General features: G+C 48.5%; 1 protein-coding gene across 3 annotated transcripts; it reads left to right on the top strand.

Moving 5' to 3' along the window:
- The first annotated feature begins 414 nt into the window (after positions 1-414).
- On the top strand, positions 415-11,640 carry BORCS7 (BLOC-1 related complex subunit 7). 3 transcript variants are annotated; one of them, XM_051823560.3, is made up of 5 exons: positions 415-674; positions 7,984-8,046; positions 8,146-8,189; positions 9,013-9,071; positions 9,565-10,513. In XM_051823560.3, exons 1-4 carry the CDS (start codon positions 537-539, stop codon positions 9,035-9,037), a joined length of 270 nt encoding a protein of 89 aa, XP_051679520.1. In that variant the 5' UTR covers positions 415-536; the 3' UTR covers positions 9,038-9,071; positions 9,565-10,513. The 3 variants fall into 3 exon arrangements, with proteins under 3 accessions (XP_051679520.1, XP_017204017.1, XP_002718634.1); XM_002718588.6 differs by having other exon boundaries at positions 418-674; positions 9,013-9,033; positions 9,565-11,640; XM_017348528.4 differs by lacking the exon at positions 9,013-9,071 and having other exon boundaries at positions 417-674.
- Positions 11,641-15,961: the final 4,321 nt, after the last annotated feature.

The following is a 15,961-nucleotide window of genomic DNA, read 5'->3' as shown; positions in this document are numbered from 1 at the left end:
ATCTCCCTCTGGGTCTCCCATGTGAGTGGCAGGGACCAGAGGGCTTGAGCCTTCCAGGAGGAGGAAGCCGGCTGCCAAAAAGGAGCGGGGAAACGAAGCTACCGAAGCATTTCACCTGTTCATTCACTGCCATGGTGACTTTAAGTTTGGTTCTAGGAGGCTACGAGGTTATTTACCATAATAACATTATTCTAGTTTACTGATAGGGACCGACAAGACGCAGCTGTTGAGCAATTCAGTAACACAAATGATAAATGGTACAACTGGGGCTGTAACCCAGGCCTTCTGATTCCGAACCATAGATTTCCTCAAGTTGTCTCCCATCCCGTCCACAGATGTTCGCCCGGGCCCCGTCTTTCTCAGGATGAGTATTTTAAGTGAATGCAAAGTTAGCAAAGGGCAGCATCCGTCAGGCGCATGCGTTCCTTCCTTTTCCCACGGTAGGGAGAGCGCCTTGTCTTTTCCTTCCGCTTTGAACCTCTTTTGGCCCCGGCGAGTCGCCATCGCCCGTGCGGAGACGTTTGCAAGCCGAGGTGATGGCGACTGGAACGCCAGATCCGCAGGCGCGATTCGGTCAGTCCGTGAAGGGGCTTCTCACGGAAAAGGTGAACACTTGTGGCACTGACGTGATCGCGCTCACCAAGCAAGTGCTGAAGGGCTCGCGCAGCTCCGAGGTGAGCTGGGAGAGGACTCTCGGGGATGAGGGCTCCGCGGGGAGGGAGCCTTCCGCGGCGGGCGGAAGCGGTCGCGTTGCATCCTGGGAATTGTAGGCGCGCGGCGGGCCCGGTGTGTGGGCGCGTGTTGCATTCTGGGGCTCCTAGTCTCTGGTTAGGTTTCCAGGGTACCCGGTGCCTCGAAGGGGCCGGGAGTGGGGGGCGGGTAAGAGGGAGGAGGAGGGTGGGAGAAGAAACGATGAGATGGGAATCTGCTTTAAAACAGAGACACAGGACCGTGATGACTAGTGTTCCCGAAGTTCCTTATGTGGGGAGTTTGCTCTAACGAAGATCGGCACCCATCAGCCCCCCAGATCGGTTTTGTCCTTCGCCTCCAGGTTTCATCCACACTTTGGTGCATCGTCTGACTGTGGGCTCCTTCTTTCCTGATTTGTCTTTCTGGCTGCAAGCTTGGTTTTCTGTCCCTTAGATGAACGTCCTCCGTTGCCATGTTTCCTCTCTCTCTGCATCCTGTTTCCGTAATGAAGTAGTTGGATGGTGTTTCTCACCAGAAAGTTTAGAACAGGTGCATTCTGCCTCTCTCAAAAACAAAACCAGCTGTGAACTAGGTGGTCACGCAAGAGAAATGGATATATACATGAACTTATTCTAACCACCGTTATTCACGACTGCAACAAACTGCAAACAACCCAAAGCCCCTGGACAGGTGGAGAGATGAACTAGGTACAGTGACCTGGCCATTCCACCCATATGCATTTACTGAAAAAGAAATGAAAACACATATACACTATTGTGTTAGCTTACAAGATAGTCTGTTGGTTCACTTCTCAGATGGTTGGAACGGCCAAGGCTGGGCCAGGCCAGAGCCAGGAGCTTCTTCTGGGCCTCCCACATGGGTGGCAGGGACCCAACCATTTGGGCCATTTTCCGCTGCTTTCCCAGGCCATGAACAGGGAGCTGGATCAGCAGTGGAGCAGCCGCTGCTGGCGCCGTAGTGCAGTAGGTTAATCCTCCGCCTGCCGCACCAGCATCTTTTTTTTTTTTTTTTTTTTTTGACAGGTGGAGTTATAGTGAGAGAGAGAGACAAAGAGAAAGGTCTTCCTTCCGTTGGTTCACTCCCCAAATGGCTGCTATGGCCGGCGCTGCGCCAATCCGAAGCCAGGAGCCAGGTGCTTCCTCCCGGTCTCCCATGCAGGTGCAGGGGCCCAAGCACCTGGGCCATCCTCCACTGCCTTCCCTGGCCACAGCAGAGAGCTGGACTGGAAGAGGAGCAACAGGGACTAGAACCCGGGGTGCCGGTGCCGCAGGCGGAAGATTAGCCTAGTGAGCCGCGGCGCTGGCCCAAGGTGCTTTTCTTAACATAAAGGATAAAGGATGTGGAGGGGAATTAGCTAGAAAGAAAGGGTGGAGTTGGGATTCAACCCCAGGTAGACTGGTGTGAGGCTTCCGTCTTGGATCCTGCCTCTCGTCAGTGCTGACTGGATTGAGCAGTCGCAAAGCTGCTGTCCCTCATTAAGTGCACTTCTTCCCGTTCTCCAGCCTCGTCTATTTTTCACACGAGCTTCGTCTACAGGCGACGTAGATGGGTGTGCAGGAAACCGTGTGGATTGAAATCAGCTGGGCTTTCTGGGATGGAGTTAGCGAATCATCTCTCCATCCTCTGAGCTTTGTGTTTTCACTTGTCTCCTGCATGACCTCAGGCGCTGCCTGGCCTGTGGCTGCAGTTAGCCGCGTGCTTCTGCCGTTCCTGTATAGACGCTGGGCTACTGGAGGGCCCTGCTGACTCGCAGACCCTTCCGGCCCACGGAGCACTGCTGCTGCTGCTGTGTCTCCTCCTCGCTACTTCGTTTGGTTGACTGACAGCTTCCATGTGTAACACACCCAGTCCACAGCTCTCATTTAACAAATATTTATCACGTGTGTGCCATGTGCTAAGAACTCTTGTTAAGTACAAGGGATGAACAAAACGAACTCCCTGTACTTAGGAAGCTTACACTGTCGGCAAGAGACAGACAGTACACAAATGGTGGTCAGGGCTGGGAAAAAAAATAAACTTGGGAACAGAGAGTGACGGAAGGGTCTCCTTTAAACGGGGTGGTGAGGGAAGGGCCATCTGGGGAGACGCCAGCGAACAGGCGGTTGAGTGCAGTGTGGGAGCGAGCCCTGTGGGTCTCTGGAGACCGAGTCCAGGCAGAAGAAATGGCAGGTGCGCAGGCCTTGGAATGGGAGTGTGTTGGGTGCACAAGGCGAGGCGTAGCAGCATCCCTATAGACCGTGAGTGTGGTGCTTTCTGGCACGCGTGCACTTCTGCACCTCCGTGTGAGATGTCTGTTTAGTGAGGGTTCGTCATGTTTCTGCTAAACCTGTGTATGGCACCTGTGCTTTCTGTAACTACATAGCTTAATGAAATAATATGGGAAATGAAGAAATAGGTGTGTGTGTGTGTGTGTCTAAGAGAGAGAGAGAGAGAGAGATGCTATTGCAATAAAAACTAAGATGAAAATCAAAACACTTCTCAAAGATGAATAAGACAAAATAAAACTGAGTTAATTGTGAGCAAGAGCGTGGTAAAAGCCCGGCAGAAAAATCTGTAGAAACCTAAAAAGACCTTCTGCTCAGAGTGTCTTGTCGGTGTAGTATAGAAGTTTTATTGGGAAGGAGGTGAAGCTGGAAATCGTGGTTGACTTGTGAAGCGCTGGGTTGGGTAGGGAGATGATGCATAGTGCCAGCCGCTGCACCTGCGATCCAGGCGCAGGCGTCGGCCCCACCTTCCGGGCCGTCGCGAGTCCCGTCAGCTCCCTGAAGGCCGCTTGGTGCCTGTGCTGCCGCACTGCTGCTGCTGCTGCGTGTCCGGCCCCCTCATTGCATGCCTGGGGCACGCAGTGTCCTCTCTGCCCGTCTCCACTGTGACCTTGCCACTTGTAAAATTTCAGGTTAGATGAGTTCTTAACCCTAACCTTTTCAGTGCCAGGTTAAGGTCGCTTCTTTTAGGGAGCTCCCCCTGGCGTGGGTTAGACCCTTGCCTTCCCGCACCCTCGCAGTGTGCTCTGTGCCAGCGCTTCCCACGAGGTGTCAGTGCCCGTGCCTTCTTAGTAGCCTCTCCAGGTAGTGGACCGCACGATTGCTGCTAGCAAGAGGACTGGCGTATTAGAGGCATTCTGTAAACGCTGGCTGAGCGACTGAGGGAGGGAAGGAAGTTCTGCTAGCGCCCTTTCTTTCTGCCCTCACTTGGTCGTCACCCCTCACCTACGAGTTTGAAGTTCGCCACTTGAAAGTGGCCGCAGCAGGGAGCAGCCCTTTCATACATCCTGCTGCCGGGGGTGTGAAGTGACCGGCCCAGGAATGGGGAATTTGCCAGGATGTATGTAGCAAAACTTGAACTCAGGGGCTGGCATTGTGGTGTAGCGGGTAAAGCCACTGTCTGCAGTGCTTGCATCCCATATAGGCGCTGGTTCGAGTCCTGGCTGCTCCATTTCCAATCCAGCTCTCTGCTATGGCCTGGGAAAGCAGTAGAACATGGCCCAAGTCCTTGGGCCCCTGCACCCATGTGGAAGACAGAAGAAGCTCCTGGCTCCTGGCTTTAGATCAGTGCAGCTCCGGCCGTTGTGGCCATCTGGGGAGTGAACCAGCGGATGGAAGACCTCTCTTTCTCCCTGTCTACCTCTGCCTCTCTGTAACTCTGCCTTTCAAATAAATAAATAAATCTTAAAAACAAAACAAAACAAAAAACAAATTGAACTCCGGCAGCCACAGGCAGGATTCTGAGTCAGTCCCAAAGATAACGCTGGCAAAGGGACGGGAAGACAGGTGTGAGGCTTTGTTGTAGCACTGATTATAGCGGTGAAGAACTGGAAACAACCCCGAGGTGCTCCTGCAGAAGACGGTTGAATTATCCCATGGTGCATCTGCACGGCGTGGGTGTGCAGTGGTGACAGAGTCAGGAGGAGATTCAGTGTGTGTGGCTGTAGATGGAAGGCGGGGATCCATTGTGACGGGAAAGCAGCAAGGGGTGGAAGAGCGTGTGTAGTAGGTTATTACCCTTGCTGCGACAAGGGGTAGGGAGAACGAATCCAGGCCCTCCACGCCTGGGAGTTCTGCATCCTTGGATTCATCCACAGGGATGGAAAGTGTAGCTGGGACTACAATGGTTGCATCTGCACTGAACATGTGCAGACTTTTTCACTTGTCGTTAGCAGCATAACAACTGTTTACATAGTATTTACACTGTTAGGTATTATAAGTCAGCAAAGTTTTTTTTTTTTTTTTCAGAGTTAAGAAAGACATAGGGAGAAACATGTCTATATCTATATCTATGTCTATGTCTATGTCTATGTCTACTGCTACACTACAGTGCTGGCCCAGCAAAGATGTTTTGAAGTTTAGGGGAAGGTGTACATTGGCTATATGTAAATACTGTGTCATTTTATAGAAAGGGTTTTTTTTTAATATTTTATTTGAAAGGTGGAGTTACGGGGGGTTAGGAGGAGACAGAGACAGAGACACAGAGAGAGAAATCTTCCATCTGCTGGTTCACTCTCCAAATGGCTGCAACGACCAGGGCTAGGCCAATCCGAAGCCAGGAGCCAGGAGCTTCTTCTGGGTCTCCCATGTGAGTGCAGGGGCCCAAACACTTGGGCCATCCCCTGCTGTTTTCCCAGTCCAATAGCAAGGAGCTGCACTGGAAGTGGAGCAGGCAGGACTTGAATAGGTGCCATATGGGATGCCAGTGCTGCAGATGGTAGCTTAACCCACTATGCCACAGTGCCACTGCCTATATAAAGATCTTAAGCATCCATGAATTTTGATGTTCTTGAAGGGTCCTGGAGCCTGTCCTCCAAGGGTAGTAAGGGACAACTGTACTGTGTGTCCATTTAAAAAGAGGCAATGGAAAGAGAAACCAAAAGCTTATAAAAGAGCTTGGCATGGGGGAGAGAGACCTGAGAGGGGAAGGGATAGGATGGAAAGTCTTATTTTATTATTTCGACTTTAAGATTTTTTATGTTATTTATTTGAGAGGTAGAGTTATAGATAGAGGGGGAAACAGAAAAAGGTCTTCCATCCACTGGTTCACTGCCCAGATGGCCGCAATGGCTGGAGCTGAGCTGATCCGAAGCCAGGAGCCAGGAGTTTCTTCCAGGTCTCCCCATGTGGGTGCCAGGGCCCAAACTCTTGGGCCATCTTCTACTGCTTTCCCAGACCATAGCAGAGAGCTGGATCAGAAGAGGAGTGGATGGGACACAAACCAGCACCCATATGGGATGCTGGTGCTGCAGGTAGAGACTTAGCCCAATATAGCACAGTGCTGGCCCCTGTTTTGACTTTAGAAACACATAAAGGCTTACTACTTTTTTTTTTTTCTTTGACAGGCAGAGTGGACAGTGAGAGAGAGAGACAGAGAGAAAGGTCTTCCTTTGCCATTGGTTCACCCTCCAATGGCCACCAGGGCTGGCGTGCTGCGGCCGGCACACTGTGCTGATCCGAAGGCAGGAGCCAGGTGCTTCTCCTGGTCTCCCATGCGGGTGCAGGGCCCAAGCACTTGGGCCATCCTCCACTGCCTTCCCGGGCCACAGCAGAGAGCTGGCCTGGAAGAGGGGCCACCGGAAAAGAATCCGGTGCCCCGACCGGGACTAGAACCCGGTGTGCCGGCACCGCTAGGTGGAGGATTAGCCTATTGAGCCGCGGCGCCGGCCAAGGCTTACTACTCTTAAAACTTAAGGGGGGGCCCAGCGCTGTGGTTCACTTGGTTAATCCTCTGCCTGTGGCGCCGGCATCCCATATGGCCGCCGGGTTCTTGTCCCGGTTGCTCCTCTTCCAGTCCAGCTCTCTGCTGTGGCCCAGGAGGGCAGTGGAGGATGGCCCAGGTGCTTGGGCCCCTGAACCTGCATGGGAGACCAGGAAGAAGCACCTGGCTCCTGGCTTCGGAGCGGCGCAGAGCCGGCCATAGTGGCCATTTGGGGAGTGAACCAATGGAAGGAAGACCTTTCCCTTTGTCTCTTTCTGTCACTGTCTACCTTCATATTAAAAAAAAAATCTATTAAAAAAAACTTAAGGGGGGCTGGTGCTGTGGCATAGTGGGTAAATCTGCCACCTGCAGTGCCAGTATCCCATAGGGGCACTGGTTCGAGTGGGAGACCCGGAGGAAGTCCTGGCTTTGGATCAGCGCAGCTCCGGCCATTGAAGCCAATTGGGGAGTGAACCAGCAGATGGAAAACCTCTCTTTCTCTCTCTCTCTGTCTCTCCTCTCTCTATGTAACTGCCTTTCAAATAAATAAATAAATAAATATTAAAAAAAAACTTAAGAAAGCCGGCGCCACGGCTCAATAGGCTAATCCTCCACTTTGCGGCGCTGGCACACCAAGTTCTAGTCCCGGTTGGGGTGCCGGATTCTGTCTGGTTGCCCCTCTTCCAGGCCAGCTCTCTGCTGTGGCCAGGGAGTGCAGTGGAGGATGGCCCAAGTGCTTGGGCCCTGCACCCCATGGGAGACCAGGATAAGTACCTGGCTCCTGCCATCGGATCAGCGCAGAAAAATAAGTAAAATTTGCAATGCAGAAAGAATGTGGGAAGTGCAGTAGTGATGTTTCTGGTCCTTTTTCCACCAGCATCCCCTGACCTCAGGTAACAGGAGAAGATCAGTGTGGGGCACACGTAACCATATTTCCCTTTGCATGGCCGGTTTTAGCTGTGCCAGGAGCAGGTGCAGCATGGGGCCAGCATCTCTCATGCTCTCTGATTGCTCTCAGTGCCCACATGGCAACCTCTGCCTGGACCATAGGCACCCAACTGGATTTGAGGTCAGCTTTTACCTCTTGGTTTCAGGGGTTTTTAAATTTTTATTTATTTATTCTCATTTTATTTTATTTATTTACTTTTTGGGGTCTTTTTTTTTCTTTTTCATTTCATTTCTAAACAGCTACTTTATCCTTTTCAGCCCTGCCCGGCTCCTGCCTCCCCCCCCCCCCCCCAAGCCCAAATCTGCCCTCTAAGCATCAGCAGTAGGGGCCTGGGCCAGCTCTGCCGGGCGACCTTGCTGTGCGTCGCCCTCTCGGCACTCAGGGGGCGGGTCGCACAGAGCTCCGCGGCCAGCAAGCCCCGGCTTGCTCCGGTGGTGACCTCTGCCCGTCCACCACTGCCTGAAGGCCAGGGAAATGAAGTTTGCAGTGTGAACAAATGGAACATTGCCCTCCGTTACAGTTGGAGGGTTTGTGGTTGTACGGGGGAAGGAGACGGGGTGGAGACGGGGTCGTGGTGTGACCGCTGCAGAGGGAAGTTTGGGGATTTTGCTGATTACCGTTTTATTTTTGCCTTCCAGCTGCTAGGTCAGGCAGCTCGCAACATGGTACTGCAGGAAGACGCCATCTTGCACTCGGAAGACGTAAGGCAGCGTTTCTTCCCGTGACTTGGATTTCACATGCATGGTTGGTGTGGCTGCAGCAAAGTGGAATGTTCCATTTCTCTCTTTCCCTCCCTACAGAGTTTAAGGAAAATGGCAATCATCACCACGCATCTGCAGTACCAGTGAGTGTGCTGGGAGGGGAGGGGCTGCGGGCTGGGAGCTCCCGTGGTGGGGGAGACGCCTGAGGCTGCAGGGCCCGCGGGGTGGGAGGTGAGAGCGGAGCAGTGGCCGCCTTTTATGAGCTTCCCTGTGTGCCTGTGAGACTTGCTCAGAGGAGCTCCTGACCCTCATGCGGGCAGGGCCCATGCTGTGCTCCGTGCTTGCACCCAGGCGCTGGTCATCTGTGCGCCCAAGGCCTCTCCTGGGGGCTCTGCTCTGCAGTAGGGCGTCCAGCGTCACTCTGACGTCTGTCCTGCATTTCCCCAAGTGGAACAGCACTGGCTGCACAGAAGTCATCCTGGAGACTTTCTCACTATAATTTTGGATAAAATGACAACTTACTTTGCTCTTGCTTTGATTCTGTTTCCCATTTTGTGTAGTTGAGATCATCCTTACGTACCCATTGGGAACACATGGTTGGGATTTAGCTCTTGCTATTTAAATAGCTGGTGTCTGTCATGTTCATTCTTCAGGTGTGTCTCGAACAAGCATGTGACTTGACTCCATCTCCCCAGACTAAATCTGAGCCGGGCATGTAGTTTTCAGGCCACGTCCTTCCTTCTAGGGAGTGTTTTTGCCTCTTTAGAGTCAGAACCCCTCTGCAGCATCACTGTGTTCCGACAGGAATCCTGTTCAGTAGCACAGTCTCACGCTAGGATGAACAGGAATGTGGCATGTGACAGAAGTTGGAAATTTGTCCTGCCTGTTTATGTCTGGCTGTTAATAACTTCAACCAGCTCACCGAGATTTCCTATGTTCATTTTTCCCTCTCCTTTTCTGATTTAGGCAAGAAGCTATTCAGAAGAAGTAAGTAACCCCAAAGGGAGGAGTAAGTAAGCTGCAAGGTCCGTGGGAAGAGGAGCTGAGGCAGGCCAGGGCACTGCTGTGCTCAGTCGCTGCGGGACCCTCGTTGACATATGCCCTTGAATTGGCATGTGCCTGGCCATAGCTCACTGGGGATTTAAGGAATGAAGTGTCTTTCAAAGGCGTGCAGGTCACCCCATTCACTCTGTAAAGGGCTTCTGGAAGCTGGAGTGTAGAGGCCAGGCTTCAGGAACAGAAAACGTTTACATCACTGAAGTCATTCAGTAGAATAAATGTGCAAGTCATTAAACAGCACTGGTTTGTGGGTGGATTAAATTTGTCCCTTGCAATATTGTCGACATCTAAATGCCTTTGCAAACCTTACTGGTAGTCTTTAAACACTTGTAGAACCCAAGTGGACCAGTAAACCATTTAGCTTAGCGGCAACAGTACACACACATTAAAGTACGAATGGCACAAAGGGACATCCTCATTGTACCTCCAGGTAAACCCTGTCCTCTGTCTAATTTCCAGTGTTGAGCAGTCATCAGATCTGCAGGACCAGCTGAATCATCTGTTAAAGTAGAAGGGAACAGAGGAGGGTGCCTTGCCTGGCGCGAGGCAGAGATACCGTATGCAGCCACGGTGCCGTGGGGCTGAGTTTCCATTTTCTTCTTCAGAAGTCTGAGAACTGTGCCGTCATACTGTTTCTCCTGAAAAGAAGCAAAGTGGTCGATAGCGGAATCAGACTAACCCATGCCCCTACTCAGTCTTTAAGTTGTTCTGTTTAGTTCAATATTAAAGCAAAATGAAAAGATGTCTTCATTTTTCCCGTAGAACTTTCAATACGTCAGGAGCCCCATTGTCTAAATGAACCCTTAAGCAAGTACTGAGTCCTGGTTTAAATTCAGAAATATAGCTTCTATTGTGAACATATGAGAATGATTAATATTTTAAAAACATTTTTCTTTGAACCATTCACTCGTAAAATAATTCCATGGTCAACGAGCATCTAAAATGATACCCATTGAAGTGAAATGGACACTATGAGAAACAAAGACATGATCAGCCCTTGTCTAGACTGTTGAGGAACAACTTACTATTTTATTCCTTTTAGTATTTTTGTTGTTGTTGTTGTTGTTGCTCTGTTTGTTCTACATAAGACCACTGGTTGAACTCTGTAATCAATGCACAATCATTCTTAGGCATTTAAACTTAACAGAAAAGTGATCTCTGTTAAACATAGGAGTGGGAATAAGAGAGGGAGGAGATATATAGGTTGGCACATGCTCACTCGGACTTACCTCCAATGGTGGAACTAGAAATGTGCCAGGGGATTTCAACTCAATCTTACCAAGGAGGCAGGTACCAATGCCAGCGCACTTGGTAAAGTGATAAGTATAAATACACAACCGATCAAAAAGATAGGGTATGTGTCAATGAGATTTCACAGATAAGACCAGTGTAAGCAAATAATGAAGGATAGAATTAAAAGGGAGAGAATGATCCTGTGGGGGTAACAGGACACACAGCAGACTCATAGAATGGCAAACACCCAAAACAGCACTCCTGCCTCAGAATCAACCCTTGGGACATTCAGATCTGGCTGAAAGGTCCATGAGAGTCTCACAGGCATAAAAAGTCATGACACGGTAGCAAAAAACAATCTAAATGAAAGATCCTGGTGAACAAGACCCCAGCAGAAGGAACAGGCCATCAAGGAGAGAGGCACCTTTCTCTGAAGGGAGGAAGGAACCTCCACTGTGATATGGCCTTGACTAAACAAGTTCAGAGTCGGTGAACTCAAGGGGCTTCCATAGTCTAGACAGCTCATAGCAAGAGTCTCGGGTGATGGCTGACATCATAAATAAGAGTGCCAATTGTTAAATCAACAACGGGAGTCACTGAGTACAGGCTCCCCACGTAGGATCTCTGTCCTTAATGTGTTCTACTATGAAACTTAAAAACAACACTACTAGTCGAACAATACCCTATACCTTGTGCGGTTGTGTGAGGGTAGCCTGTTGAAATCCTTGCTTAGTATATACTAAGTTGATCTTCAGTATATGAAGGTAATTGAAAATGAAACTCGATGAAGGGCGGGATGGGAGAGGGAGTGGGAGAGGGGAGGGCCACGGAAGGGAGGGAGGTTAGGGGGGAGCCACAACAATACAAAAGTTGCACTTTGTAAATTCACATTTATTAAATAAAAAAAATAACTATATAACAAAAAAAAGAAACAGAAAAAAAAAGAACTTAATACTTTACCCTTTTAGTATTTTTTATGTTCTACTTAAAACTATTGGTTGAACTCTGTAATTAATACACAATTACTCTTAGGTGTTTAATTAATGCTATAACTAGTACTCAAATAGTATTTTACACTTTGTGTTTCTGTGTGTGTGCAAACTGTTAAAATCTTTACTTAATATATGCTAAATTGATCTTCTGTATATAAAGATAATTGAAAATCTTGATGTGAATGGAAGGCGAGAGGGGGTGGGAGAGGGGAGTGTTGTGGGTGGAAGGGAAGTTATGGGGGAGGAGCTATTATCCATAAGCTGTACTTTGGAAATTTATGTTCATTAAATAAAATAAAATATAAAAAAATAATTCCATGGTCACTGGTAATACATGTTTTCTAGTAACTCAAAGGAGGTAAATTATTGGTTGAAGTAACTTCTATACTAAAATTAGGCAAATAGTATCCTATCTGGCCAGCTGCAGCCTCTTGCCTTGACCTGCATTCCTAGGGTGTCTTTGTTGTTCTGGCCTTTGATTAAGTGACCCTGGGTTCATTTTGTAATTTTGCTAATCACCAGCAAGTTCACTTATGTGACGTTATTGCCAAACACGAAAGTAGTTGAATTACTGTGTTATGGCACGGGGCCGTGCCATGATGAAAACCTTGATGTTTGGGGGCTCATCTTGTTAAGTGACATTACTACTAGTCTGTTATCAAGCCTGACTATCTTTACTGTGTTTGAATTTGAAATCGGACTCTGTCTTGTTATAGTTCAGTTCTTCATTTACTAAGGGTTGGAGAGAAAGCTAACATAAGAAAGTAGTGTTTCCAGGCCGGCGCCGTGGCTCAACAGGCTAATCCTCTGCCTTGCGGCGCCGGCACACAGGGTTCTAGTCCCGGTCAGGGCGCCGGATTCTGTCCCGGTTGCCCCTCTTCCAGGCCAGCTCTCTGCTGTGGCCAGGGAGTGCAGTGGAGGATGGCCCAAGTGCTTTGGGCCCTGCACCCGCATGGGAGACCAGGATAAGCACCTGGCTCCTGCCTTTGGATCAGCGCAGTGCGCCGGCCACGGCAGCCATTGGAGGGTGAACCAACGGCAAAAGGAAGACCTTTCTCTCTGTCTCTCTCTCTCTCACTGTCCACTCTGCCTGTCAAAATAAATATTTAAATAAAAAATAGAAAGTAGTGTTTCCACTGAAAGCAAGCAAGCAAATGAAAGTCCAGTGTCATTCAAACTGTGTATCATCAATTACCACATATTGGATTAACATTTATCTCTCATTGTACATATGCACATTCACTCAAGATGAAAAAATTAGGTGTTAAGGATGTGAAAGGCATTTACTTATGCATGTATTCTGTAAACATTTTTTTAAAAGATTTATTTATTTGAGAGGTAGAGTTACAGACAGAGAGAGGGAAAGACAGAAAGAGAGGTCTTCTTCACTCTCCAAATGGACGCAAAAGCTGGAGCTGGGGTGATCCAAAGCCAGGAGCCAGGAGCCAGGAGCTTCTTCCAGGTTTCCCATATGGGCACAGGGCCCAAGCACTTGGGCCATCTTCCGCTGCTTTCCAGGACATTAGCAGGGAGCTGCATCAGAAGTGGAGCAGCCAGAACTTGAACCAGCGCCCATGTGGGATGCTGGTGCCACAGGCAGAGAATTAACCTTCTATGTCACATTGCTGGCCCTTCTAAACATTTTAAAATAATAGTATTATTAAATTAAGTGTACTCAGTATACCTGTTTAAAGAAAGGCTACTGATTTAGGAAACAAAATAGTCCAATCGTTATAAGGAGCAAAGAAGTACTTAAGGTTAAAAAGAAAAAGATTAAAATGGAGGTGGGGACTGTGGCGTAGCAGGTTAAGGCACTGCTTGAGGTGCCAGCACCACATATCAGATCAGGTCCACCTGGTGTGCTTTGGGGCAGCAGATAGTGACTCAGGTACTTGGGGTCCTGCTACCTACACAGGAGACCTGGTTGGAGCTCCTGGCTCCTGGCTTCATACTGGCCCAGTCCCAGCTGTTGCAGGCATTTGGGCAGTGATCCAGCAGATGGAAGATTTCTCTCTGTTCTCTCTCTCTCTCTCTCTCTCTCTCTCTCTCTCACTCACCATGCCTTTCAAATAGGTAAGCCTGTTATTTAACTTTTTAAACAGTTAAAATGAAGGTGTATTCTAAGTTTCCTTCATGATGGAGCAAATATTTAAAAAAGTAGTGATTGCTTATGTTGCACACAATATATTTCACACTCAAAATTTTAATAAGAAATAAAATTTACACTAAATAATGGAAACCTGGTAGTACTGAATTTAATCACCGGAAAGAACATAATGCTAAGGTACATGACAGAAAAGAGCCAGAAATATGAGAACAGGAGGAAATGTATACACAATTCGTTTATTTTTAAAATAGAAATAAATAATGCATAGAGTGAAGTGATCAAAAACATGGAGATAAAAATACTTCACTAAGTAATAACTAGGCTGTAGAGAATATGCTGGAGGATAGTCTTTTAAAATGATGAAAGTTCAAATTCCATGCAAAAAAATTTATATTCAGATACCAAGGTGATGCTATACAAATAAGATCGTGCTGTAAAAATATTAGGGAGGCAGGTGTTTGGATTAGTGGTCATAATAGCAGTTAAGATACAAGTTAAGATGACCATGTCCCGGGGCTAGCACTGTGGCGTAACAGATAAAGCCACCACCTGCAGTGCCAGCATCCCATATGGGTGCTGGTTTGAGACCTGGCTGCTCCACATCTGATCCAGCTCTCTGCTATGGCCTAGGAAAGCAGTAGAACATGGCCCCTGCACCCACATGGGTGACCTGGAGGAAGCTCCTGGCTCCTGGCTTTGGGTTGGCACAGCTCCAGCCGTTGCAGCCATTTGGGGAGTGAAGCAGCGGATGGAAGACCTCTCTCTCTGCCTTCCCTCTCTCTGTAACTCTGACTTTCAAATAAATAAATAAATAAATCTTAAAAAATTTATTTCAGTTTGATGCTAAAAATTTGACTAATATAAAAATATCTAGCTTTTTATAAAGATACAGTATTGCAAAACTGACAGTTAAAAGAGACTACATTCAGATTGATCAGGAGAGAGAACCCATCAACTGTCAAAGAATAACCAATTAACATGGCATTCGCTTGTAGTCATGTTCCTGAGACTTTCCCAATGTGTAAAGAATAAATTGTTTCCATCTACTCTCAAAATATAGAAAGTGATAGTAAGACACCAATCTGGTGAAATAAATGTAATTTTCACTTTGGTTTTTTAGATTTATTTTATTTATTTGAAAGAGTTACAGAGAGAGGTCTCTCATCCCCTGGTTTCACGCCCCAAATGGCTGCAATGGTCAGGGTTGGGCCAGGCCGAAGCCAGGAGCCAGGAGCTTCCTCCAGGTCTCCCATGTGGATACCGGGGCCCAAGGACTTGGGCCGTCTTCTACTGCTTTCCCAGGCACATTAGGAGGGAGCTGGAACAGAAATGGAGTAGCCGGAACTTAAACCAGTGCCAGCAGCCTCACTTGCTAGTCAACAGTCAGGGACCAAGAGCATGTTTTAAAACCAAGAACCAAAGTAACATTTAGTGAAGATGAAAGAGTCATAGAACCCCAGAATATTAAAAGCTGAATGGGGCCTTAAAAGTTAGAATTCTGGCACAGTGTTCTGCAGGTGAAAGAACATGGAAAAATTGATGAAACTAAGGGCCCTGACTCTTTGTTACCAGTTCCCCTGTTCCTTTCCTAATAAATAGAAACAAGGGTACCACCTGCCATTTCTAGTTTTTAACATCATACTAAATTTTAAAGTTACTGATTCTCAGTTTATTTGAAAGACACACCCTGGTTCATGCTCCTAAATGGCCGCAGAGCCAGGCCTGGGCCAGGATTTGGGAACGCAGTCCAGGTGTTCCATGGACCCAAGTGCCTGAGCCATCATCCTCTGCCTCCGAGGTTGTGCATCGGCAGGAACCTGGAGCAGAAGCAGAAGAACCAGGACTTGCACGCAGCTCTCCAGTATGGTGTGAAGGCTCCCACGCGGAGACGACTGCTGAGCCAAGCGGCAACTCCCAATAAACTAAGAGAAGGAAAAGAGCTCGAAAGCCACTGAATCAGAATCATTTCACTCTGCTACTGCGTGTGCGGAAGGTAGCGCCCACCTGGTCAGCTCGCTTCTGCCCGAATGCTTCCAGTGTTTGAGGAATCCGTTCCTTGGCACGTTGGCCATTCTGGAAAGCTCCAATTCTTGAAAGATGGTTCTGTGTTCTGAACCAAAGTCTACCTCTCTGGACTACCCTGCAGTTGTCAGACCCATAGCTTCAAAGATGGAACTCGTGGCGGTATGCACGAGACCACACACGTAGGTAAGGGAAGAAAATCCGAGCCCATCTGTGTATGCTTGTTTTTCATGCTCAATAATTTGCTTCCCCCGGGGCCTGGTGCTGTGACGCACTGATTACTGTGCTGCTTATATCCCGTATCAGAGTGCTGGTTTGGGTCCCCGATGCTCCGCTTCTGACCAGCTTCCTGCTAAGGCATCTGGGAAGGGGGCAAAAGACGGCCTAAGTAATTGCCACCCACATAGGAGACAGAGGTGGAGGTCCTGGCTCCTGGCTTCAGCCTTACCCAGCCTGGCTGTGCTGGTCATCTGGGGAGTAAACCAGTGGGTGGAAGCTCTCG

This window comes from Oryctolagus cuniculus, chromosome 15 (assembly GCF_051225735.1).
Source record: "Oryctolagus cuniculus isolate XC-2025 breed Fujian yellow rabbit chromosome 15, ASM5122573v1, whole genome shotgun sequence".
Lineage (NCBI taxonomy): Eukaryota > Metazoa > Chordata > Mammalia > Lagomorpha > Leporidae > Oryctolagus > Oryctolagus cuniculus.
Note: the sequence above shows the minus strand (reverse complement) of the source record. Positions and strands in the feature narration are given on the sequence as shown.

What these genes read in the sequence shown, in the direction of transcription:
- BORCS7 (XM_002718588.6), top strand. Translation starts at nt 537, where the DNA reads ATGGCGACTGGAACGCCAGATCCGCAGGCGCGATTCGGTCAGTCCGTG. An exon ending in CCATCTTGCACTCGGAAGAC is followed by an intron (nt 8,047 to 8,145) that starts GTAAGGCAGCGT and finishes CCCTCCCTACAG; the next exon opens with AGTTTAAGGAAAATGGCAAT. An exon ending in CAAGAAGCTATTCAGAAGAA is followed by an intron (nt 9,034 to 9,564) that starts GTAAGTAACCCC and finishes TCTAATTTCCAG; the next exon opens with TGTTGAGCAGTCATCAGATC.